We start from the raw sequence: 24,417 nt of genomic DNA on the forward strand, positions 1-24,417 counted from the left end.
CAGCAGCTCCATGTGCTTCTTGTGCTGGGGACTCCAGAGCTGAACACAGAATTCCAGGTGGGGTCTCACAAGAGCAGAGTAGAGGGGCAGAATCACCTCCCTCGACCTGCTGGCCACACTCCTTTTGATGCAGCCCAGGATACGGTTGGCTTTCTGGGCTGCCAGTGCACATTGCCAGCTCAAGATGAGCTTCTCATCCACCAGCACTCCCAAGTCCTTTTCCTCAGGGCTGCTCTCAATCCATTCTCCATCCAGCCTGTACTTGTGCTTGGGATTGCCCCGACTGTCTCGGTTTGAAAAAAAAAAAAAACAGAGGTCTGCTAAGGAAGGCAGGAGCCTCCCTCGAAATGGAAACTGTAAACCCCCTCCCTCCGAATTACTAAAATTTTGAAATTAAAGGGCTCTCAGGCAAAGATATGGGAGTAGAAATAACAGTTCTTTACTGGGAAGATTAAAGAGAAGGGAAAACAACAACAACCCAAATGCAATAGTACACAAAAAGAAAAAAAAAAAAAACAAAAACCCGCTGACAGAGTCAGAATACGACCTGACACCCTGCTGGTCAGGGTGCTGGCAGCAGTCTGATCAAACGGTGGCTGCGGTCCTCCTGCAATGGCAGACGTGGCTCCACAGAAGCAGCGATCCTGCCGAAGGGCGCGGGCCCCTCCGAAGGGCCGGCGGTGCTGCAGATGGCCTGGTCTTCCTCGAGTGGCTGCTCTGTCCCAAGTAGTCCAGCAGCAGCCCGAAGTGCCCGTCTGTCTCCCCCGGTGACTGCCAGAGCCCGACCGCCGCCGCCGCCCCTTTCCCGCGCGCCCCCGGGTGCAGTCCCCAGGCCCGCCCTCTCCTCCCCCGCTGGAGCATCTCACATGGGGCCGATGTTGTTCTGGGAGTCTGGCCGCAGATCCTTGATTGCCCATCAAACAGAGATGGCTCCTGGAGGGAGTGATCCACAGTCATGGGCAAGGCATTGATGGCCCATTAACAGAAGACAGTCTGGGAGGAGGAGGCAAGGGAAACATTGCCCCACCTGGTTTCAGCAGCTCATGAAGATGGTGATAGAATACATACTTTTGGGCACATCTTACATCATAACCTAGGACATAATCCACCCCTTATTCTATTACCATCTACATCATACTCAAATCAATATCCTCCTACAGAGATACACACATATATATATATATAGAGAGAGAGAGATACAGAATGAAGAAAAAAAAAAAAACAAAACCAAAACCCCTTACATACAGTTCTCACTTAAAATCAGGTCTCCTTGTGGTACACAACGTGTTTCCCCATCTTTCTGCATTACCCACCAAGTGTAACCAGGTCCTTGAGCAAAAACAATCCCACGGATGGGTTTGCCTTTGTCTGAGGTGGGATTAATCCAAACGGTCTTTCCTAACATACCTCTCATGTGCACCACAGGGACTTTATCTCCATCCACTGTGTGCAAGGGTTCAGATTGGGCGGGACCAGCTCGATTGACGGACCCTCGGGTATTGACCATCCAGGTGGCTTTCGCTAAGTTCATTTCCCAATTTCTGAAGGTTCCCCCACTAAGTGCCTTCAGGGTAGTCTTAAGCAGTCCATTACACCGTTCAACCTTCCCGGCAGCTGGTGCATGGTAAGGGATATGATATATCCATTCAATACCATGTTCTCTGGCCCAGGTGTTTATAAGGCCATTTTTGAAATGGGTCCCGTTGTCTGATTCGATTCTCTCAGGGGTGCCATGTCTCCACAGGATTTGCTTTTCCAGACCCAAGATGGTGTTACGGGCAGTAGCGTGAGGCACAGGGTAGGTCTCCAACCATCCTGTGGTGGCTTCTACCATGGTGAGCACATAATGCTTGCCTTGGCGGGTTTGAGGCAGTGTGATGTAATCAATCTGCCAGGCCTCCCCATACTTGTATTTGGACCACCGCCCACCATACCATAGGGGTTTCACTCGCTTAGCCTGCTTAATTGCAGCGCATGTCTCACAGTCATAGATAACCTGGGAGATACTGTCCATGGTTAAATCCACCCCTCGGTCTCGTGCCCACTTATAGGTGGCATCTCTGCCCTGATGGCCTGAGGCATCATGGGCCCATCGAGCTAAGAACAACTCGCCTTTATGTTGCCAATCCAAGTCTATCTGGGACACCTCTATTTTCGCAGCCTGATCTACCTGCTTGTTGTTATAATGCTCTTCATTAGCCCGGCTCTTAGGGACATGAGCATCTACATGGCGGACTTTCACAGGTAGCTTCACTACTCGAGTGGCAATGTCTTGCCACTCATCAGCAGCCCAGACTGGTTTTCCCTTACGCTGCCAGTTTGCCCTTTTCCACCTTTCCAGCCAGCCCCACAGAGCATTGGCTACCATCCATGAATCAGTGTAGAGGTAGAGCTTTGGCCACTTCTCTCTCTCAGCAATATCCAGGGCTAATTGGACGGCTTTGAGTTCAGCTAGTTGGCTCGATCCACCTTCTCCCTCAGTAGCTTGTGCAACTTGTCGTGCGGGGCTCCATACAGCAGCTTTCCATTTCCGGCTAGCACCTACAATTCGGCAGGAGCCATCAGTGAAGAGGGCATATCGTCTTTCACTCTCCGGTAGCTCATTATATGGGGGCGCTTCCTTGGCGCGTGTCACTTGCTCCTCCTCTTCTTCAGAAGATAATCCAAAAGTCTCGCCTTCCGGCCAATTCGTAATTATTTCCAAGATCCCAGGGCGATTTGGGCTTCCAATACGGGCGCGCTGCGTGATGAGGGCAATCCATTTGCTCCAAGTAGCGTCAGTGGCATGATGCGTGGAAGGAACCTTTCCCTTAAACATCCACCCCAGCACCAGTAGTCGGGGTGCCAGGAGGAGTTGTGCCTCTGTGCCAATTACCTCTGAGGCAGCTTGGACTCCTTCATAGACAGCCAAGATTTCTTTCTCTGTTGGGGTGTAGTTGGCTTCAGACCCTTTGTAACTTCGGCTCCAGAATCCCAGTGGTCGGCCCCGAGTCTCACCAGGCCCCTTCTGCCAAAGGCTCCAGGACAGACCCTTGTTCCCGGATGCAGAGTAGAGCACATTCTTCACCTCTGGTCCCATCCTGACTGGGCCAAGGGCTACCGCATGAGCGATTTCCTGCTTGATCTGGACGAAGGCTTACTGCTGTTCAGGGCCCCAGTGGAAATCATTCTTCTTGCGGGTAACCAGGTACAGAGGGCTTACGATCTGGCTGTACTCAGGAATGTGCATTCTCCAAAAACCTATGGCGCCTAAGAAAGCTTGTGTTTCCTTCTTGTTGGTTGGTGGAGACATCGCAGTGATTTTATTGATGACCTCGATGGGAATCTGACGCCGTCCGTCTTGCCACTTTACCCCTAGGAACTGGATCTCCCGGGCAGGTCCCTTGACTTTGCTCTTTTTGATGGCGAAGCCAGCTTCCAGGAGAATCTGGATGATCTTCTCTCCTTTCTCAAAAGCCTCTGTTGCTGTGTTCCCCCACACAATGATGTCGTCAATGTACTGCAGATGTTCTGGAGCCTCACCCTTTTCCAGTGCAGTCTGGATCAGTCCATGGCAGATGGTAGGACTGTGCTTCCACCCCTGGGGCAATCGGTTCCAGGTGTACTGCACACCTCTCCAGGTGAAGGCAAACTGAGGCCTGCATTCTGCTGCCAGAGGAATGGAGAAAAAGGCATTGGCAATGTCAATAGTGGCATACCACTTTGCTGCTTTAGACTCCAGCTCATACTGGAGCTCCAACATGTCCGGCACAGCAGCGCTTAATGGTGGAGTCACTTCATTCAAGCCACGATAGTCCACTGTCAATCTCCATTCTCCATCAGACTTGCGCACAGGCCAAATGGGGCTGTTGAAGGGTGAGTGGGTCTTGCTGACCACCCCTTGGTTCTCCAGCTCGCGGATCATCTTGTGGATGGGGATCACAGCATCTCGATTCGTCCGGTACTGCCGGCGGTGCACTGTCGAGGTGGCGATTGGCACTTGCTGCTCTTCCACCTTCAGGAGCCCAACTGCAGAAGGATTCTCTGATAGTCCATGCAGGGTGTTCAATTGTTTAATGTGCTCTGCCTCCACAGCAGCTATTCCAAAAGCCCACCTGAGTCCCTTTGGGTCTTTGTAATAGCCATTCCGGAGGAAGTCTATGCCTAGAATGCACGGGGCCTCTGGGCCGGTGACAATGGGATGTTTCTGCCACTCCTTCCCAGTCAAGCTCACCTCGGCTTCCAACAGCGTCAATTGCTGCGATCCCCCTGTCACCCCGGCGATAGAAACAGGTTCTGCCCCCATATGTCCCGATGGCATTAGGGTACACTGCGCACCAGTATCAACCAACGCTTCATATTTTTGTGGCTCTGATGTGCCAGGCCATCGGATCCACACCGTCCAAAAAACCCGGTTTTCCCGTGCCTCTCCCTGGCTAGAGGCAGGGCCCCTCTAGCCTTGGTTATAATTTCTTTCCTGAGTATACATACTAGAGGTTCCTTCAAGGGGATCTGACAGATCATACCCAGCAGCTTGGTTATAGGAGGTTGAGGCTACCTTCACTTTAGTGGAATTCCCTTGATTAATGTTTCCCTCCTTGAGTTGACGCACCCGTGCTGCCAGAACAGAAGTGGGTTTCCTGTCCCACTTTGCCATGTCTTCCCCATTGTCACGCAGGAAGAACCACAGGTTAGCTCGTGGGGTGTACCCTTTCTGTTGGACTTTGACTCTGGGGCCTGTAACTTGCACTGGTGCCATGTGAGAACTGTTCCTCCTCATCTCCTCCCTCATCTCCCTCATCTCCTCTTTGAGGTCCTTAATCACAGCAGAGACATGAGCCTGCATCGGGCCATTGATCATACTCTCATAATTTCTAAGCTTGTTGGCTACAGAGCCCACTGTCTCTTGGTTGTTATCGGCATTAATTGTTGCAATGAAGGTGGTGTATTGAGACGGCCCTAGATTTGCCAGATTCCACAACATCTGCCCCGTGCACCTGACCTTGTCAGGGTCATTATCATGCTGCCCATCTCTCCCAAAGAGAACCTCCAATACCGCCACTTCTCTCAGCTGTTGGATCCCTTCCTCAAGGGTCTTCCAGCGCATTCTATGATGGTGCTCCTGCATTCTCTCTCTGTGAACAAACCTCTCTCTTACACTCATTAAAAGCCGCTCCCAGAGGGAAAAGGACCCTGGCTCCCTTACAAATATCTGATTCATACCTGAGTCCTGGGTCAAGGGTCCCAAATTCCTTGCCTCAGTACCATCCAGTTGCACGCCTGTACCCATAAGATCCCAGACCCTAAGTAACCAGGTTGTATAGGCCTCACGCCCCCGTCGTACAATGTCTTTGTGCAGATTACGGAGACTTTCGTACGTCAGGGACTCGGTGATGATTTCAACCGTTGGCTCCCCTGCCGGTTGTGAGGGCCCTCCTTTCTTATCCTTATCTGGATGCTTTGATTTTATCTTAGACTTCCTTGTTTCCACAGGGGCGACGGCTGCTGACTGCAGCTGCCCTTGCGGTTCAGTTGGAACCTGAACAGTTGTAACATCTGTGGGTTCCACTGCTGCACCATCAAGCTCCCTCTCCTCGGGGCAGGGAGAGGGTTTCCCATCAGCTGGGGAAGTGTATTCCCTCAGCACCTGGCGTATCTTCTCCTCCATTACCCCCATCCAGTCCGAGTGGTTCATTTCTGAGGTGGGCTGTGGGACAGAGTCAGGCTCTGGGGCAGCATCTCTAGTCTCTGGGGCAGTGTCAGGCTCTGGGGCAGCTTCCCTATTCTCTGGGGTAGATATCAGGGTAGTTATCCAAGTCAATCTTCCCTTATCTCTGAATGCTAAAAAGAACAGGCATATCAGCAGCACCAACCACTGTATGATATCATTAGCATTTAGAGAAGATTTGAATCCTTCAAAAACTGGTGGGGCAGACCCAAAGACCTGGGTGAAGGGTTGGGAGAAATTTTTCCCGGTGTCATTTCCTCACAGTAGGTACCATTAAGAAAGTAACCCCAAAAACATACAGTTAGTGTGTGATAGCTCTGAATCCATGTGCCTGCCTTCCAGAGGAAGTTAAAAATCCATGAATTCTTCACCTTATTAACCCATAAAGCGAACTGGATAACAGCCACAGTGGCCTTAGTTATAGGACCCATGTTTAGATAAGGGCCTGCAAATGGAAGAAATACAGCCACGACCACATGCCACCCGAACCAGGGTAAGCCAGACCACATGGTGACACTTACAACAAGGTAGGTCGCTCACGAACTGTTATTCCTTTTCCTCTCGATGCCCTCGTGCCCCACGTTGGGCGCCAAAATTGTCTCGGTTTAAAAAAAAAAAAAACAGAGGTCTGCTAAGGAAGGCAGGAGCCTCCCTCGAAATGGAAACTGTAAACCCCCTCCCTCCGAATTACTAAAATTTTGAAATTAAAGGGCTCTCAGGCAAAGATATGGGAGTAGAAATAACAGTTCTTTACTGGGAAGATTAAAGAGAAGGGAAAACAACAACAACCCAAATGCAATAGTACACAAAAAGAAAAAAAAAAAAAACAAAAACCCGCTGACAGAGTCAGAATACGACCTGACACCCTGCTGGTCAGGGTGCTGGCAGCAGTCTGATCAAACGGTGGCTGCGGTCCTCCTGCAATGGCAGACGTGGCTCCACAGAAGCAGCGATCCTGCCGAAGGGCGCGGGCCCCTCCGAAGGGCCGGCGGTGCTGCAGATGGCCTGGTCTTCCTCGAGTGGCTGCTCTGTCCCAAGTAGTCCAGCAGCAGCCCGAAGTGCCCGTCTGTCTCCCCCGGTGACTGCCAGAGCCCGACCGCCGCCGCCGCCCCTTTCCCGCGCGCCCCCGGGTGCAGTCCCCAGGCCCGCCCTCTCCTCCCCCGCTGGAGCATCTCACATGGGGCCGATGTTGTTCTGGGAGTCTGGCCGCAGATCCTTGATTGCCCATCAAACAGAGATGGCTCCTGGAGGGAGTGATCCACAGTCATGGGCAAGGCATTGATGGCCCATTAACAGAAGACAGTCTGGGAGGAGGAGGCAAGGGAAACATTGCCCCACCTGGTTTCAGCAGCTCATGAAGATGGTGATAGAATACATACTTTTGGGCACATCTTACATCATAACCTAGGACACCGACCCACGTGCAGGACCTTGCACTTGGCCTTGTTGAACTTCATGAGGTTCTCACAGGCCCACCTCTCCAGCCTGTCAAGGTCCCTCTGGATGGCATCCCTTCCCTCCAGCGTGTCCACAACACCACACAACTTGGTGTCATCTGCAAACTTGCTGAGGGTGCACTTGATCCCACTGTCCATGTCTCCGACAAAGATGTTAAATAGCACTGGTCCCAGTACTGACCCCTGAGGAACACCACTCGTCACAGGCCTCCACGTGGACATTGAACCGTTGACCACAACTCTTTGAGTGCGACCATCCAGCCAATTCCTTATCCACCGAGTGGTCCATCCATCAAGACCATGTCTCTCCAGTTTAGAGACAAGGATGGCCAGATTTAACTCTATCAGGGCTTTGGCTTTCCTAACCTGATCTCTGGTTACTCGGACAATCTCTCTGTATTCTTCCCAGACTACCTGTCCTTGCTTCCACCCCCTATAGGCTTTCTTTTTTGTGCCCGAGTTGGTCCAGGAGCTCCTTATTCATCCATGCAGGCCTCCTGGTGTTCCTACCTGACTTTCTCTTTGTTGGGATGCACCGCTCCTGAGCTTGGAGGAGGTGATCCTTGAATATTAACCAGCTTTCTTGTGCCCCTCTTCCCTTCCAGGGCCTCATCCCATTGTACTCTAAAAGCAAGTCTCATTTATTGTGTTATACACAACAGTTCAGTACCAGCGAGAATTATTTTCTAAGGATCTGGAAATCAGAAGCTGCTTACACATAATACATTATCTTTCTTGTTTAAATATACTAAGCAGAAAGAAAAGTACAAAAGAAGCCAACCAGCAAATCAAAACTGAGTTAGGAAGAGTTGTGTGGTGTTGTGGACACGCTGGAGGGAAGGGATGCCATCCAGAAGGACCTTAACAGGCTGGAGAGATGGGCCTGTGAGAACCTCCTGAAGTTCAACAAGGCCAAGTGCAAGGTCCTGCACGTGGGTCGGGGCAATCCCAAGCACAAGTACAGGTTGGGCAGAGAATGGATTGAGAGCAGCCCTGAGGAGAAGGACTTGGGGGTGCTGGTGGATGAGAAGCTCATCTTGAGCTGGCAATGTGCACTGGCAGCCCAGAAAGCCAACCGTATCCTGGGCTGCATCAAAAGGAGTGTGGCCAGCAGGTCGAGGGAAGTGATTCTGCCCCTCTACTCAGCTCTTGTGAGACCCCACCTGGAATACTGCGTTCAGCTCTGGAGTCCCCAACACAAGAAGGACGTGGAGCTACTGGAACGAGTCCAGAGGAGGGCCACGAAGATGATCCGAGGGCTGGAGCACCTCTGCTATCAAGATAGGCTGAGAGAGTTGGGGCTGTTCAGCCTGGAGATGAGAAGGCTCCGAGGTGGTCTTATAGCAGCTTTCCAGTACCTAAAGGGGGCCTACAGGAAAGCTGGAGAGGGACTTTTTACAAGGGCGTGTAGTGATAGGACAAGGGGCAACGGATTTAAACTGAAAGAGGGCAGATTTAGGTTAGATATAAGAAAGAAATTCTTTACATTGAGAGTGGTGAGGTACTGGAACAGGTTGCCCAGAGACGTTGTGGATGCCCCATCCCTGGAAGTGTTCAAGGCCAGATTGGATGAGGCTTTGGGCAACCTGGTGTAGTGGAGGATTTCCCTGCCCATGGCAGGGGGGTTGGAACTAGATGATCTCTGAGGTCCCTTCCAACCCAAACCATTCTATGATTCTATGATTCTATGATTCTATGATTCTATTTTCTTTTGTGGAGTTTTTCACAAGTGATCTGCAAGATGAATGTATTCACAGAGCAGTTCTTATGTTGTAAAGGATATTCAAATGTGTAGTCTTGTCTTTGGCATCATGTATCAATATTTATGGTCTTTCAGATTGCACCACTTGCCTTAACCTTAGAGCCTGTTGTCTTTCTGTGGTTATTTTTATGTGTAACTTTTCTCTGAATTCAAATTCAAAAAGATATTCAGCTATACCTGTGTTATGTTTCATTAAGAATAGTTTTCAATGAAGAGGAAAAAGATTGTGCTCTGTGTTGGATGTTTGCTAGGGAATGACTTTGAACTTACAGTGTTGGGGTATGGGGCAGATTAGATTGTTGTTTTGTTGTCTTGTACTTTCCTTACCAGCTTCTCTGTAATGCTAGTAAAAGCTTTTTAGTATTTGAGGCATGTGAACCAAAAGTTAGATGCGTTCAAGTGGTGATATGGAAAAGGATTGCATTTTACTCCCAGTTATCTGACAATCCTGTTGTCGTGGTTTAGGCCGATCTGGCAACTAAACTCCACACAGCCGTTCACTCACTCTCCTCCACCCCCTGGGGATGAGGAAGAGAACTAAAGGAGAAAAGGGAAAGAGACCCGTGGGTTGAGATAAGAACAATTTACTACTACTGCTACTAATATATTTTTTTTTTTTTTTGAGATAAGAAAAATTTAATACTACTGCTACCAATATATATATAGATATGTACTGTGATAAATATATACAAATGAGTGATGTATGGTGTCATTGCTCACCACCCTTTGACCGAGGCCCGTCTCGTCCCGAAATAACGATCCCGAAACAGATAAGTCCTGATATCGCAATCCCGGACGAGTGAGAGGCCTGAAAAGAGAGAGCGAGAGAGATAGCACTCCGAGAGTCTGAAAGTGAGAGTCCCGGAAGAGCAAAGGCCCTTCTTTCCGGCTGTCCCTCACTTTTATACTGGGCATGATGCTGCATGATATGGAATACTTCATTGGCCAATTTGGCCCTCAATCCTAAGTCTAAGTACAAATCATAAGGGGAGTCATGGACCCCCTGTCCCGGCCATGCTCCCCCCTATCCTGTTGTGCTCCTGCACACTGGCAAGAACACGGCAGCTGAAAAGTCCTTGAGGCCTCAGTGCCAACTACAAACATCAGTGCGCTGTCAGCGTTCTTCTCAGAGCAAGTCTCAGACTAAAACCAAAACACGGAGCTCTTCTAGCTGCTAAAATAAGAGCTAACTCTGTCCCAGCTGAAACCAGGACAACTGTTTTAGTGAAGATAGTCGAGACAGAGGGTGCCACAGCTTCCTTTACTTGCCTGCTTTCCTTGTCATTTTGCCATAGTCGTTTTTTGCTATGATTTGTGTATTCCTTTCATCTAAAATCAATATTGATAGCAATAACCTTAATTTCTCCTTCCTGCTTTGAATTTTTTTTTTTTTTAAAAAAAAAGGTGTGTTTTCCTGACTGTGTCCACTAGTTATTTTGCTAAAAGATTCCTTTGGAAATATGAAGATTTGGTCAATGTTTGTGTGAAACTTTTTCATGACAATTTTGTCTAATAAGAATGTACTAAACATGCTTTTCTGTTTCAGAAGACTGGCGCTTTTCTTTATGGAGGTGTATGTTAGTTCCTTGACAGCTATATAAAACAGAGTTTAGAATCTAGGATGAATTCAAGGCAATATTGATAATTTTTTCTATTTACAGTATTTTAGAGTGTGAGATATTGTTGATCATGTTGATAATTTTAGCTATTCTTACACTCTTTTCTTTCACAGCCTCATGACTTTGACGAATGCAGATTTGATATTAGTGTAAACGATAGTGTTTGGTACCTCCGAGCTCAGGACCCAGACCACAGACAACAGTGGGTAGATGCAATAGAACAACACAAGGTATGTTTTTTTCCTGATTTGCTTTCTCACTCCCTCATTAGATCTGGTGGTGTTTGTGGAGAATTGTAAGCTTCACTGTACAGTCATTAAAGTACTCAAGGTATTTATGACAAAGAAAAGCTGCAAGATTGAAGCAGTGTGTTAAATATGTTGCAAAGGAATTGATTTGCTTATCCTTCATATATGAGAGTTTAGAGAACTGGGAGCTAACAACTGAAACTTTCTTGAGCTCTCTAGCTTGAAAAAGAAAAAGCTTGCATTATGTTTGAGTGACTTCTTAATGATTTTGTCCATCCTCTCTCACTGATTATTGAGTTGATTCTTATCTAGATGCCCTAGATGTTAAACTTGTTAGCCTGAGAGTCCATTCTCCTAGGTTATCATTCTTGGTTTTAGGCTCATCTCTTTCATCACTTGACTGCTGCACTTTCTTGCAGCCCAGAAAGCCAACCGTATCCTGGGCTGCATCCAAAGCAGTGTGGCCAGCAGGTCGAGGGAGGTGATTCTCCCTCTCTACTCTGCTCTCGTGAGACCCCACCTCGAATACTGCATTCAGCTCTGGAGTCCCCAACACAAGAAGGACATGGAGCTGCTGGAGCGAGTCCAAAGGCGGGCCACTGTGGAGAAACCTTTTGGCTGCTGCAGCATCCTGTGAAAGTTCTTTCCCTATGCAGGCTAACTAAGAAACACCTGTAGCTCGTTACACTGGGAAAGTTACCTTGAAACAGGTGCTGTAGCATTCAGCCAATCACTCTGGGAGATGGATGGTCAAGTGACCAATAGCCTTGACCCATCTAGCAAACCATGTGACTCCTGACTATTTAAGGCGGGGCGTTTACTCTTAAGGGTGAGGCATTTCCTCCTGAGCTTTGGAGGAGTGTGGGCCTTCCTTAGAGTAAGCCTGAAGCCTTTGCATTAGAGCATTGGTCTACTTGGAGCCACCTGAAGCCTTCCAGCTGCGACAACTGGTGACCCCAACGTGATCCAGCCACAACTAAGATCTGAAGGTATGTGCTTCCGTACACGGGGCTCCAAGGGATGAACTGCAAATTAGAATGATGGGACAAAGCTCCACAAAAGAAAGCATGATGTTCTCCATTCTCAAACCTGCAATGACAATCGCAGGTGCCAAAATAAGTGATGAAGCTCTCTGTGAGCTGTTAGATTGGGCGGCAGAGCATGAATGCCTGACCGACCTCAACACCCCCTTTAGCTCAGAAGCGTGGAAGCAGCTAGGGGATAAGCTAATCTATGAAACAGTATTTGGACGAAAGAACCTGACTGGTCTGCTATGTATTTGGGGAACTGTATATGATGTAATGCAGACATGGACGGTAGAAAGGAAGGAAAAAGTATTGCCAGATTCTGATGAATCCACAAGTAAAGTTTCTGAAGGGGACGATGAATTATCTGAAAGGGGACTGACCACGGGTAGTGCACCAGTTGTGCCCCCGCTGTCCTCAGATATGGAGAAAGTTGTGGGGACTGCACAGAAGCTTTACCCCTCCCTGCGAGATTATGTCCAACCCAAGTGTCCTCCTTGTGATTTTTTGCGGGAATACTCCTCCGGACAAGACAAAGCATCGGAGCGTCCCCCACCCTTTGCCCCAACAGCCTCCCCTTCTTCTGCATCTCAACCGGCTACTTCAGCTATTACAGCAGAACATGTTCTTCCTACTGCTCCGCCATTGGCCCCTCAACCAGACCAGGCACCACAAGGACAGTTCCCGGGCATGGCACCCTGGTTTACCGCAACTTCATGTCCTGCAGCATCACCCATAGCGCCCGGCTATCTGCCACGGGCACAAATGGAGCAACCCCGAACAACGCATTTCATAATACAGCAGGTTATGGCAGGCTTGCAAGGAATGTCGCAACAACTAACGGCATTGATGGAAATGTTGCGGCAGGTTACTGCTGCCGAATCTGTACCGGGACAACCTGGGCTGGCCGTGCCAACCGGCCCAGCAACGACCCCGGAAGTGGCGCCAAGTATGCCACTGACAACAGCAGTGGCACCTTCACAGACAGTGGTGCCGACACAAGTTTCTGCAACCCAGACTGCATCTCCATGGACTGTTCCACAACCGGCCACAGCCTCCTCCTTTACACGACCCGTTGGCCCAGCGTCTGCATCCTGTCAGAAGCCATTGGACACACCCCTGCCTGATAATGTTTCATCACTGCAGGAAGCCGTGGCGACAGTCAGACAACAACAAACATGGCCAGCCCACAACCGTCCCTGGACGCTTCCCGAATGCAAGGTGACTGTGCGTCCAAAAAATTCAAAACGGTTCTGGGAAGAAGTCAAGAGGCGGGCTCTGGAAGCTGGCGACTGGGATCTAATAGAAAAAGTTGGGTTGCCTGAAAAGGGGTCTGAGCAGATTGTTCAGGGAAGTAATGAACGAACAGAGGATCTGATCCAAGCCTTTCCAGTACAAAAGGCGCTTCCCAACTCAGGTCAAATTGACAAACACGAAACCATCGCCTGGAAGGTAGTCCAAGACCTGCAAACCAAGGTAGCACAATACGGGTTAGATTCTCCTCAGGTCATGCAGATCATTAGGATATTAAATACTGACCTACTCTCCCCATTCGACATTAAACATCTAGGTCAGGTATTATTTCAACCAGTACAATATACAGTCTTCGAGGCCAACTGGAGAAGAATGGCTGAGAGAGCTGCAGCCGGAAACATGCAATTACCCCCAACTGACAGGCCACGAAGATGATCCGAGGGCTGGAACACCTCTGCTATGAAGACAGGCTGAGAGAGTTGGGGCTGTTGAGCCTGGAGAAGAGAAGGCTCCGGGGTGATCTTATTGCAGCCTTCCAGTACTTAAGGGGGCCTACAGGAAAGCTGAGGAGGGACTTTTTACAAGGGCATGTAGTGATAGGACAGGGGGAAATGGCTTTAAACTGAAAGAGGGGAGATTTAGATTGGATATAAGAAAAAAATTTTTCACTCAGAGGGTGGTGAGGCACGGGAACAGGTTGCCCAGAGAAGCTGTGGCTGCCCCATCCCTGGAGGTGTTCAAGGCCAGGTTGGATGAGGCTTTGAGCAACCTGGTGTAGTGGAGGGTGTCCCTGCCCATGGCAGGGGGGTTGGAACTGGGTGATCTCTGAGGTCCCTTCCAACCCTAACCATTCTATGATTCTATGACTGCTTTTACTGTATCTGATTACTGGCTTTTGTCTCCTTGTTTTTTAAGGCCCTATTGTTCATCAGCAATTTGTTTCAGCTTTCCTGATCTATACCTTATCTCTTCCAATGAACTCTGTTACTTTCATTTTACCTAAAGGGCTTTGAAGTTCAGGTATTTTTAAAGTATGTAGCACACAAAACATCTGTTATGTTTTCAGATACAAGATAGGCACTGCTCCAAGGTTTTAACTACAATACCTAGCACAATGTAACCATGTAACTGCATCTGGGTTATACAGGTAGAATCATAGAATATCTGTCATGGTTTAGGCCAATTCGGCAACTAAACTCCTCACAGCTGCTCACTCACCCTGCCCCACCCCCTGGGATGAGGAAGAGAATTAAAGAAGAAAAGGAAGAGAGACCTGTGGGTTGAGATAAGAACAATTTACTACTACTGCTACCAATATATATGTACAGATATGTACAATGATAAATACATACAAATGAGTGATGTACAGTGTCACTGCTCACCACCCCTTGACTGAGGCCTATCTCATCCTGAATTAACGATCCTGAAACAGATAAGTCCCGATATCGCAATCCTGGATGAGCGAGAGGCCTGAAAAGAGAGAGCAAGAGAGAGAGCACTCTGAGAGTGAGAGCCCCAGAAGAGCAAAAGCCCTTCTTTCCAGGTGACCCTCACTTTTATACTGGGCATGGCGCTGCATGATATGAAATACTTCATTGGCCAATTTGGCCCTCAATCCTAAGTCTAAGTTCGAATCATAAGGAGAGTCATGGACCCCCCCATCCCAGCCATGCTCCTCCCTTATCCCATTGTGCTCCTGCACACTGGCAAGAACACGGCAGCTGAAAAGTCCTTGAGGCCTCAGTGCCAACTATAAACATCAGTGCACTGTCAGCGTTCTTCTCAGAGCAAGTCTCAGACTAAAACCAAAACACGGAGCTCTTCTAGCTGCTAAAAAGAAGAGCCAACTCTGTCCCAGCTGAAACCAGGACAATATCTCAAGCGGGAAGGGACCCATAAGGATCATCAAGTCCAACTCCCTGTGCCTCGCAGGACTACCTAACACTAAACCATATGACTAAGAGCGTTGTCCAGATGCTCCTTGAACTCTGACAGGCTTGGTGCCATGACCAGTTCCCTGGAGAGCCTGTTCTATTGACCGACCACCCTCTCAGTGAAGAACCTTTTCCTAATGTCCAATCTGAACTTCCCCTGAAGCAGCTTCGTTCTGTTTCCTTGTGCCCTATGACTGGTCACCAGAGAGAGGAGATCAGCACCTCCCCCTCTGCTGTCCCTCTTGAGGAAGTTGTAGACTGTGATGAGGTTATCCCTCAGCCTTCTCTTCTCCAAGCTGAATAAGTCAAGTGACATCAGCCGCTCCTCATAAGTCTTGCCCTCAAGACCTTTCACCATCTTGGTCACCCTCCTCTGGACATCCTCAGGATACACTGAACAAGTTTCTGGATTACACATCTGTAGAGCTGGCATTTCAGATACTGTTTTACAGGCATGGGATTCTTCAGGCATGGGGTGATGGGGATGTGGAACTTGATAACCCTGGGCTGAAATTCAGACCAGGTTTGGTGAGTGATTTAGCTAGTGAACTGCAGAACTTAACTGGAAGTCTGGCTAAGCAGAAATGCAGGCTGGGTCACTGCATGCTACCATGAAGGAATGAATGAGGAAAATAACCATATCCTGTTCTTGAACTCTGCATGACCTTGTTGAAGAAATTCTTTGCCCTAGATTTCCCAAAACAGAATCTCAAATTTATGATTCCAGGTTAGAAAAATAATTAATTTCATTGAGTGGTACAGCAATAGGGACAGCTCGAGCTGAGTGCCTCTGGAGAGGGACCCTGAACAAAGAAATCCCTGGGCTTTTATACCCTTACAGTCTATGTAACTGTTCTTCATGTGCTGTTCACGTGCCTTGCGTGCGACTCTTGGTCCAATGTAATTTTTGGTCTGGGGTCATCTTTGTTCTTATTGGATTCTTTCTCTGTCTCCAGCAGGCTGTTAGCTGTTTCTTATCTGGATGAGTTGCAGCTTCTGCTGACAATCGTGACCCCCTTGTCTTCCAGCTTGCACTGGTCTCAGGGCCTCCCTTCCTTCAAGTAACCAGGCAGCAGTTCAAGATAAGCACAACTTTCCTAGGTGATAGTTTGAAGCTTGCGGCCTAAGGCTTCAGCAAATTTAGCTACTAATGCTAAACAAGGCTATTGGTCCTAACAACTGTGTCCAGTTTTGGGCCCCTCGCTTTAAGAGAGATATTGGGCTCCTGGAGCAGGTCCAGAGAAGGGCGACTAAACTGGTCAAGGGGCTGGAAAATAAAACTTATGAGGAGTGGCTGAGGGAGTTGGGGCTGTTTAGCCTGGAGAAGAGGAGGCTGAGGAGAGACCTGATTACAGCCTACAAATACTTGAGAAGGGATGGTGAGGAGGTGGGGGAAGGGCTCTTTACATTAGTGATGGGTGATAGGACAAGAGGAAATGGATATATGCTTAGTCAGGGGAGATTCAGGTTGGATGTTAGGAAGTATTTCTTCTCTGAAAGGGTTGTCAGCCACTGGAATAGGCTGCCCAGGGAGGTGGTTGAGTCCCCATCCCTGGATGTGTTTAAGAAAAGGGTGGATGAACTACTTAAGGATATGGTTTAATGGGAGATTAGGGACGGTTGGACTGGATGATCTCTAAGGTCTTTTCCAACCTAGAAATCTATGAAACTCTTAACAGTGCTAAGCAAAACTATTCAGACAAAGGAATACAGTTAAAAGAATTCAGTTAAATAAACTTAATCTGCAACAGTTGGACTCAATGATCTTAAGGGTCTTTTCCAATCTAAATGATTCTATGATTAATTTTTTTTAAACGTAAACGCATGCAGAGTCATTTAAAGCCTTAAAATTTTCCCTAATAACTCCCTTAAAGTAGGTTGCATGAGCAAGACTATTCAGACAAAAGAATTCAGCTAAAGGAATTCAGTTAACTAAACTTAATCTGGAACAATATGAAATGGTAACCTCTGCGTCTGGTATTAAAACCTGTAGCATTGAGGAGGCTGAAAAAGAATGCAGACTGCATTGTATGTCAGATTACAGATTGATGGACATTACTAAATTCAAACATGGGATCTGAACTACAGGCGAGGAGAAGAGGAAGGAAAAAAACCACCACAAAAAACCCAAGTCAGATCTGTTGTTTTAACCTTTTACAGGAAATGCACAGTGAATCTCTGTCCTGGATTACAGCTCCAATTTTTTTGATAGCTTCCAGGATTTGTAGTGGGGTACTGACTAAAAGCTTAATCACTTCACTGCTAACATGCACTATGATATTAAAAGCTCTGATAAGAATGTCAAACAGTTCTTGATGTGGTACTAAGGTTCTTTTACTCTTCCAGCTTAACCTGTCTTGCAAGAATATACAGTACTGTGTATTTTGATAAAATTACATTTTCCTGGTGAAAGCAGTGTTTAAAATTCAGGTAGCAAGTTAACAGATTAAAAAGCGCCTTTGAAACTGTTTTTGGTGAACTTGTGAGAAACTACCAAAAGTGTAATTCAACAATTTTCTGGAAGATAGGAGAAAATGTCCAAATAGGCCTCAACAGAAGGTATCGCTAATGGTGAAGTGAATTAAGTTCTCCCATTTGGGCAAACTGCATAATTCAGCTTCAAGGAGAATAAGTATGTACAGGCTTCTGCAAACAAGGTGAGAGGTTCTGGTATCATATCCCTGCTGCATTTAGTACTGTATGCTAGTCATATTTTCCTTAATCCTCTTATTTTTTGTTAAGATATTTCACTAAGCCATGAAGTTAGCTTAAAATATCACAACTAAGCCAATATGTTTTCCATTGTTTTACTGAAACTGAAAAAGTAGTTCTGTACCAAAACATACACAATTTAGTAATAATACAAAATGTTAATTCTGCAAGACAGAATGTCAGTTAAAGCCACCGAAATTAACACTGAACCACCATTTATTGCTAGTACAGTGTTACTGTAAATAAGATCACTGAATGAACATAGAAACAAAGTAGTTCCAGCTTTCCTTAAATAAAATGGTAGCTATTAGCAACAATACTGCAGGAAGATAAACATTAATGATATTTACATGCTATCATAACGTATCCAGCATCTTCATGCTTGCACATTAGCTTTATGAGCTCATTACAATGATATCGTGTTGATGTACTACAAAACAACCCATCATGATTTATATAAAATCTGCATGTTAAAAGAGCACCTCTGCTGGACACCCCTTTAGGAATGCTGCTGCATTCCTGTGAGAAACCCAGTCCAATCCACAGATTCCCTCCCCACCAAATACACCTCAAACCAAAACAAAAAAACCCTACCAAGTATATTAACAATTTTCCTCCTGTGATTAACTAGGCAGTGATGCATTTAGCAATCTTCCCAAAGGTGAATCAAACCAGAATAAACCTGGGTTTTCTGTATTACATTAAGAACACCTGAGACTGCTTCACTGGTCCAAGTACAGTATTTTAATACAAAAACTGCTTGTTGCATTAACATGTCATTTCACTGAATTCCCTTAATTAGTATTTTTCATTGAAAAAAGGATAAGATTTTTTCTTAACATAAATACTCCCCTCTAAAAAAAAAATCTAATGTTAAACTTTCTTTTTTATGTTTTAATTCCTTTTAAAGAATGGTGTGATTTTCTGGCTTCGTTTTATCTCGGCTTAAGCAGTGGATACACACCTATACACACCTATTCCTGGGGAATAAGTGTCAAACTGTTTAAAAAAAAATTAGGAATATACAAACACACTGTACCTTAAGAGATTTCTTTTAATAGAAGTGTAGATATCTGTTCTTGATTCCTGTGGGGTTTTTTGCTTGTTTGTTTGTGGGGGTTTTTTTTGATAGGGGTACATTCAAACAGTTTTGAGAAACTTAATTTGCTTAAATTACTAAGCTGTCTGACCTGTAACTGTTTTTGGAGTTACTAGTTTCAAATTCTATTATTTCTACCTGAACAAAATGACAAAACAGTTGAAGACATTGTTTTCCCCTACTTCAGTACAGATTATATTTAACAATTCGGCACTTCGTAGGTCACAAATCTTCCACGAAGGAATAATCTAAATTGTAGAGTTAAAACATTGAATGCTACTTAGCTGAAGGAGCAGCAATTTAAGTACTGTATATAGATAGAGGTTTCTATAGAACTAATACGATTCAATAAAATTGTCTCAAAGCCTAAGATCTAAGTTTTACATGCAAACAAAATTTGGGAGTTCACGGAAAGTGATTAGGTTTGCCATCACTTTAAAAAACATAGTTGGCTAACCAGAAAATAAAGATGGCAAGGACCAATGCATTCGAGCCAAGTTTAGACCAACTTTTTTTTTTTTTTTTTAAAATGTACAAAGTATGTTACATCACTTTTCACCTTGGTAGTTACCAGGAGCTTACTAGTCAAAATAATCTCAATCTGTAAAAACATAAAATGGACCCTTCAGAAAACAATGCGCAAGAGTAAGAATTCCAAAGCCATGTTCAAGACATCTCACAGGACTTCTTTCATGAAGTCATCTCTAACCACTGAAGAAGGTCAAAGGCATAAGTAGTCTCACACAAGTCTATTGATCTCTCAGTTTATCTTCCACACAAAATCACTGAGTTGAAGGTGATTTTCATTCTAAACTTCACAGATTCTCTCTCCTTTCCCCCATGTACCTGGTCAGTTGCTAGAACAAGTCTTCATTTCAAAGCTGGTTTAGTATTCAAGCTGCTGCCTTAGTGCAGGTTCCTTGAAGATCTTGTAGATTTATTTTTGACCTAAGAAAAACAGTAAGATAAATGTATCAGATAATTAAAATGATACACTGCTATTACGTTACAATTATTCATGTAATTATTATTGAATCTTTACTTGGAAGAAGGGCAGAACTGCAGAGAAAGATATGGATTTTTTCCATTTCTTACCTATTGTGAATCATGTGGCTTTTAACTAGATGCCCAGCTGCAAGAGCTGCCATTAGTGATAACTCCCCTGCCATTACTGTAGCACATACAATTTTAGCAAGCTGACGGGCATTTTCACCGGGGTTATCTTGGCTTGCACCTTGAACCCCTAACATCTGAAGAGAAAAATATGCAATATTATGCTATGACATCTAAGTAAATTTATGCTACATTTTAAATTAAGTCTTTCCAAATTATATCCAATTAACTAGCTTTAAGTCTCTTTAATATTAAAGATCTTGAGCTTTAAAAACTAGATATATGAAAACAATTAGATAATTCTAAAATTTTCATGTCAAGTCCACCAAGTTTCAAGAAGCCTCATTCCCACATTACTCAGTCACAACATGAAAGCAAGCTTTGACTTAAGAAGCTAAATTGCTTTAGACTTTCTGCTTTATACCTGCAAACAGGCTTGCTGTGGAAGCAAGTTGGTGCCTCCGCCAACAGTTCCTATTTCTATAGAAGGCATTGTACAGCTGATGTACAGGTCTTCGTTGGTGAAACCAGTTCGCTCCATCAAAGTGATGCAATTAGAGCTGCCCACATTCTGTGCAGCATCCTTTAGATCAGGAAAAAGAAACAAAACAAAAAACTCAACTAAGTGCTTGGTTAAGAATTACTGAATTAAAGAAAAGCTGAGTTGGTGTAAAACAAACCTACCTGACCACAGGCAATGTAGATAGCCGTCACAATGTTTGCTGCATGTGCATTGTAGCCACCTATGCTACCAGCCATCGCAGAACCCACCAAATTTTTGTTTATATTGACTTCAACTATATCTTCTGTAGTTGTCTTCAATACCTAGTCAGAGTGATACACTTTTACTGTTAACCCCATTCCTTAGGCAGGAAGAGAAATACCTCAATTCATGTTTAATAAGCCCCTACCCCTTGTTTGCTTCCATATGGAATTTGACTCAATCATTGTCCTAGATATCTACTTTTATTTTTGTTCAAAAGGAGCCCTTTCAAAATGCAGACTGCAACGTCCAAGTAACAATGGAAAATTCAGTGCAAAGGGTTTGGACTTGCACATGCCTTAAAGAAAAATTCATCAGCTACCTTCTCCGTTTCAAATTCTCATTTATCTTCAGTATGAAACAAACAAAACCAACTTGGCAGAAATATCTCATTAATTCACCTTGACATGATAGCGACTTTCCTCCCAAGTTGCTCCAGACAGTAAACCCTCCCCAATTTTGCTCTGTGTAAGAATACGGAGCTAAACTGAAGAGTTTAAACACAACACTGTGCTACACTGCTAAATAAATTTGATATTACTGTGCACAAAGTTAAGTGACATATTTATACTATACTGATTGTATTTTGAAACCTTCAGATAAGATATTTACACTGAACTTCATGTAAAAATGATCAAAGGGAACAAACAAGATAGTGCTGTGAATAAAATTAAAGGTATTCCAATGTAGTAGGAATAGCGACTGGTGACAGAGATCTGCACAAAGTCTACAATACTTACAAAAATATTAAGTTTAATATATTAGAGTTCAATGTAAGTAAGTTTAGTGATGTATGTAGTTGGGAGGGGGGGGAAAAAACATTCTAAATTTACTTTAAAACTATTAATGCCAATTACCAAAGAATGGGCCCCCTATTATTACTCTGGAATGAAATCTTAGAGTTATAATAGATATTGCCACTGAATCAACGGTAAAAATGCAAATAATTTAAAAGTCAGGAAACTACTAAGAAGCAAAACCAAAACACATAGTTATGCCAACGTGTAAATCCAGCCTGCACGCACACACTTCGTGTGTCCAACTCTGTACGCAGATTTTTAGAAATTTTAGACCTGAAAAAGATCCAGAGACAAGGATGTTCAAAGACATGCTAGGATAATCTTTTTACTCATTCCTCATAGAGAAACTAGTACTTTTCAGTCTGAAAATTAGAATAGCTGGGAAGGTGGAAGAGCCTTGTTAGACCTATAAAATCTTGAGTGGTAGAAAGAAGATAAAAGTCTTAAGTATTTCTTCCAGTACAAACTAGGGCATCATCAAATGATATCAACAACAAAAAGGAGTAGCTCTTCACACAAGGTGTAGGTGCACTGTGGAATTCTGCTCAGTATATTAGTACTAAAAGTTTACATAGTTTCACAGAAGGGACTGGACAAATTACTGGGGGAAAAAAATAAAATAAAAATCCATCGAGTACTAAAACACCAATTCACACGATCTTGAACATGTTGGTAGAAGTCTATTCTGAGTATGGCGTAGTAAATTCCTTCCTAGATATTGTCTGTCATGGCCAGTGCTAGCAACCAGGTAACAGGCAATGGATTTGGTCTGATACACATAGCCAATCTTCTGAGCTCAGGTGGAACAGAAACTAAGATAACTCTTACAACGTAGGACAAGCTTGCCAGGGGCTAGGACTGGCACTGGTTAAATACACAGCACATTATCTTAGAAGAGACGGTGAAAGGAAAAAAAATATCTACTGTAAGAGGTTTTGAGGAAAAAATGACTTATCCTACAGCAGTAGTCTAAAAACACACATAGGAATCATCCTTACATGGAGTACAACTTACAGTTAATATCTGCGATGCAAAATACATCAGTTTTGTAAAATATATGCATTTTTATAAACAAATTAAATAAAATAAAGCAGACACTTACTTCTCTAACAACCTTGGCTGGAACAACTGCTTCACAGACAACAGACTTCCCTCTTCCTTCTATCCAATTTATAGCAGCAGGTTTTTTGTCTGTACAATAGTTACCACTAATAGCTATAACCTGGAGATCAGGAAACTCTTCATTCAACCTTGCCAGTGCTTTTTCAGTACCCTGTTAAAAAAGAAACAGATATAGGGCAAGTATATCATTATGGTTGTAAAACAAGGTACTCAAGGACAGTGGAACAGCAAGATTAGATCAAATCTAATCAGATCATCAGTTACAGCTGAAGAAAAGAACATGATTTCAGGAAGGAACCTGAAACAGGAGAGAGGGAATAAAAATCTATCACTATCCTTTTTCTAACCATTTTGGGAATTATATAAGGGATAATTGGTTCTTCCCAGTACATATGGACGCTCTGGATACATTCTAGGTGAACGAGCATATGCTTACCATACTGAATATACAACGTGAACCAAGGTAGACACTACAGGCATGAAATGAATTCACTTTGGATGTAGTGGAAAGAGCTTCTCTACACTAGGTAGTCAGACAAAAGGTCTGCTATATTTAATACCCATCTATGGCCAGACCCATTTATGTAATGGTTCTGATAAATTGTATACAGAATAAGCAATCAGTATTAATCTCAAACAGTGCGAGACACTCCCAGTCTATGGGTCATGTCTCAGGTTCTTCCACAGGTTTGCATAAAACCCAAAACCAATAAAACAAACAAAACTAGAGAACATCCCTCTGCTGCCACTCACCAGATTTCTAATTCCTTATTTACAAGGAGTGATAAACACAGTAATAGATTAATTACTGATGGATAAAAATCTTTGGCCCAAAGCAACAGAACAAACAGCTTAACTTCCATATTATCAAGAATACTCTGTTTAAAAAATAAAATACAAAGTTACTTTAACCTTTTTATTTTGTTGTTCTCATCCTATTCTTGTTTACATTTGACAAGGTCAAACACTTCTATTATTTTATAGTACTGTCTTATCTTTCTGTCTTCACATGCCAGGTAGTCACAGATTGGTAAGATACAATTTATTTATTTTGAAAAGAAACACACATTTGTTAGAGTGACTTAAGGGGACTGGACCTTACTTTTGAAATCATATTCATTCCCATTGCATCCCCTGTTCCAGACTGAAAACGGATATAAAGGTTACGACCAGCCAAACTGATGATAAGTTTTTGTAGGCGGGCAAACCTGCAAGAAAATTTAATTACTTACAATCCTCAAGGAAAAAGGTTAAATAAGTTTTAAGTGGCAAAATGACAGTAAATCATTGCAGATAGCACTGTTAACTACACTGTGCTATCTGTACTCCTTCCTCAGCACAGGAAAAAAAGATCACAGCTACCATGCACATAGTTCTCAAGTAAACATTTTAAAATGTTCAATTTAAAAGTGATCACTGCCTTTTTATGTTTTCTATCCCTGAACTTCATGAAATAAAATATCCCCAAGTGCTAAAATAAATTTAATTCCTTTGTATTCCCTAAAACATCTGACTACCAGGCATAAACTAAAACTGAGGCTTTGGAAATTCTTATGTCAGTTTTACAGCAAGGCAAAACACAGAATCACAGAATGGTTTGGGTTGGAAGGGACCTCAAAGATCATCTAGTTCCAACCTCCCTGCCGTGGGCAGGGAAACCCTCCACTACACCAGGCTGCCCAAAGCCTCATCCAACCTGGCCTTGAACATTTCCAGGGATGGGGCAGCCACAGCTTCTCTGGGCAACCTGTTCCAGTGCTGCACCACCCTCAGAGTGAAGAAATTCTTCCTGATATCTAATC

The 24,417-nt window shown here is 44.6% G+C and overlaps 2 protein-coding genes across 4 annotated transcripts in view; one reads left to right on the forward strand and one right to left on the reverse strand.

Moving 5' to 3' along the window:
* The first annotated feature begins 10,664 nt into the window (after nucleotides 1-10,664).
* The window catches only part of LOC147526187 (ceramide transfer protein-like), a 146,490-nt gene continuing 132,737 nt past the window's right edge, over nucleotides 10,665-24,417 (forward strand). For all 3 annotated transcript variants that reach the window (XM_086630156.1, XM_086630157.1, XM_086630159.1), the window contains exon 1: nucleotides 10,665-10,775. The gene's annotated coding sequence lies outside the window, so the exon portion shown is untranslated. The remainder of the gene's footprint in view (nucleotides 10,776-24,417) is intronic.
* Nucleotides 18,691-23,779, reverse strand: LOC147526188 (3-hydroxy-3-methylglutaryl-coenzyme A reductase-like). The gene is made up of 6 exons (XM_086630220.1): nucleotides 23,718-23,779; nucleotides 22,596-22,766; nucleotides 20,615-20,755; nucleotides 20,355-20,513; nucleotides 19,913-20,067; nucleotides 18,691-19,765 (listed from the first exon to the last, which is right to left on the reverse strand). The coding sequence occupies exons 1-6, from the start codon at nucleotides 23,739-23,741 to the stop codon at nucleotides 19,711-19,713; spliced, it is 705 nt and encodes a 234-aa protein (XP_086486346.1). The 5' UTR covers nucleotides 23,742-23,779; the 3' UTR covers nucleotides 18,691-19,710.

The sequence above is a fragment of the Tauraco erythrolophus genome, chromosome W (genome assembly GCF_009769465.1).
Source record: "Tauraco erythrolophus isolate bTauEry1 chromosome W, bTauEry1.pri, whole genome shotgun sequence".
In the NCBI taxonomy this organism is placed as follows: domain Eukaryota; kingdom Metazoa; phylum Chordata; class Aves; order Musophagiformes; family Musophagidae; genus Tauraco; species Tauraco erythrolophus.

Excerpts from the sequence above, each read along its gene's own strand:
- LOC147526188 (XM_086630220.1), bottom strand. The coding sequence starts at position 23,741 with ATGGGAATGAATATGATTTCAAAA. Across the intron at positions 20,756-22,595 it reads CAGCCAAGGTTGTTAGAGAA|GTATTGAAGACAACTACAGA; the intron begins GTAAGTGTCTGC and ends CACTCTGACTAG. Across the intron at positions 19,766-19,912 it reads AGCCACATGATTCACAATAG|GTCAAAAATAAATCTACAAG; the intron begins GTAAGAAATGGA and ends TGTTTTTCTTAG.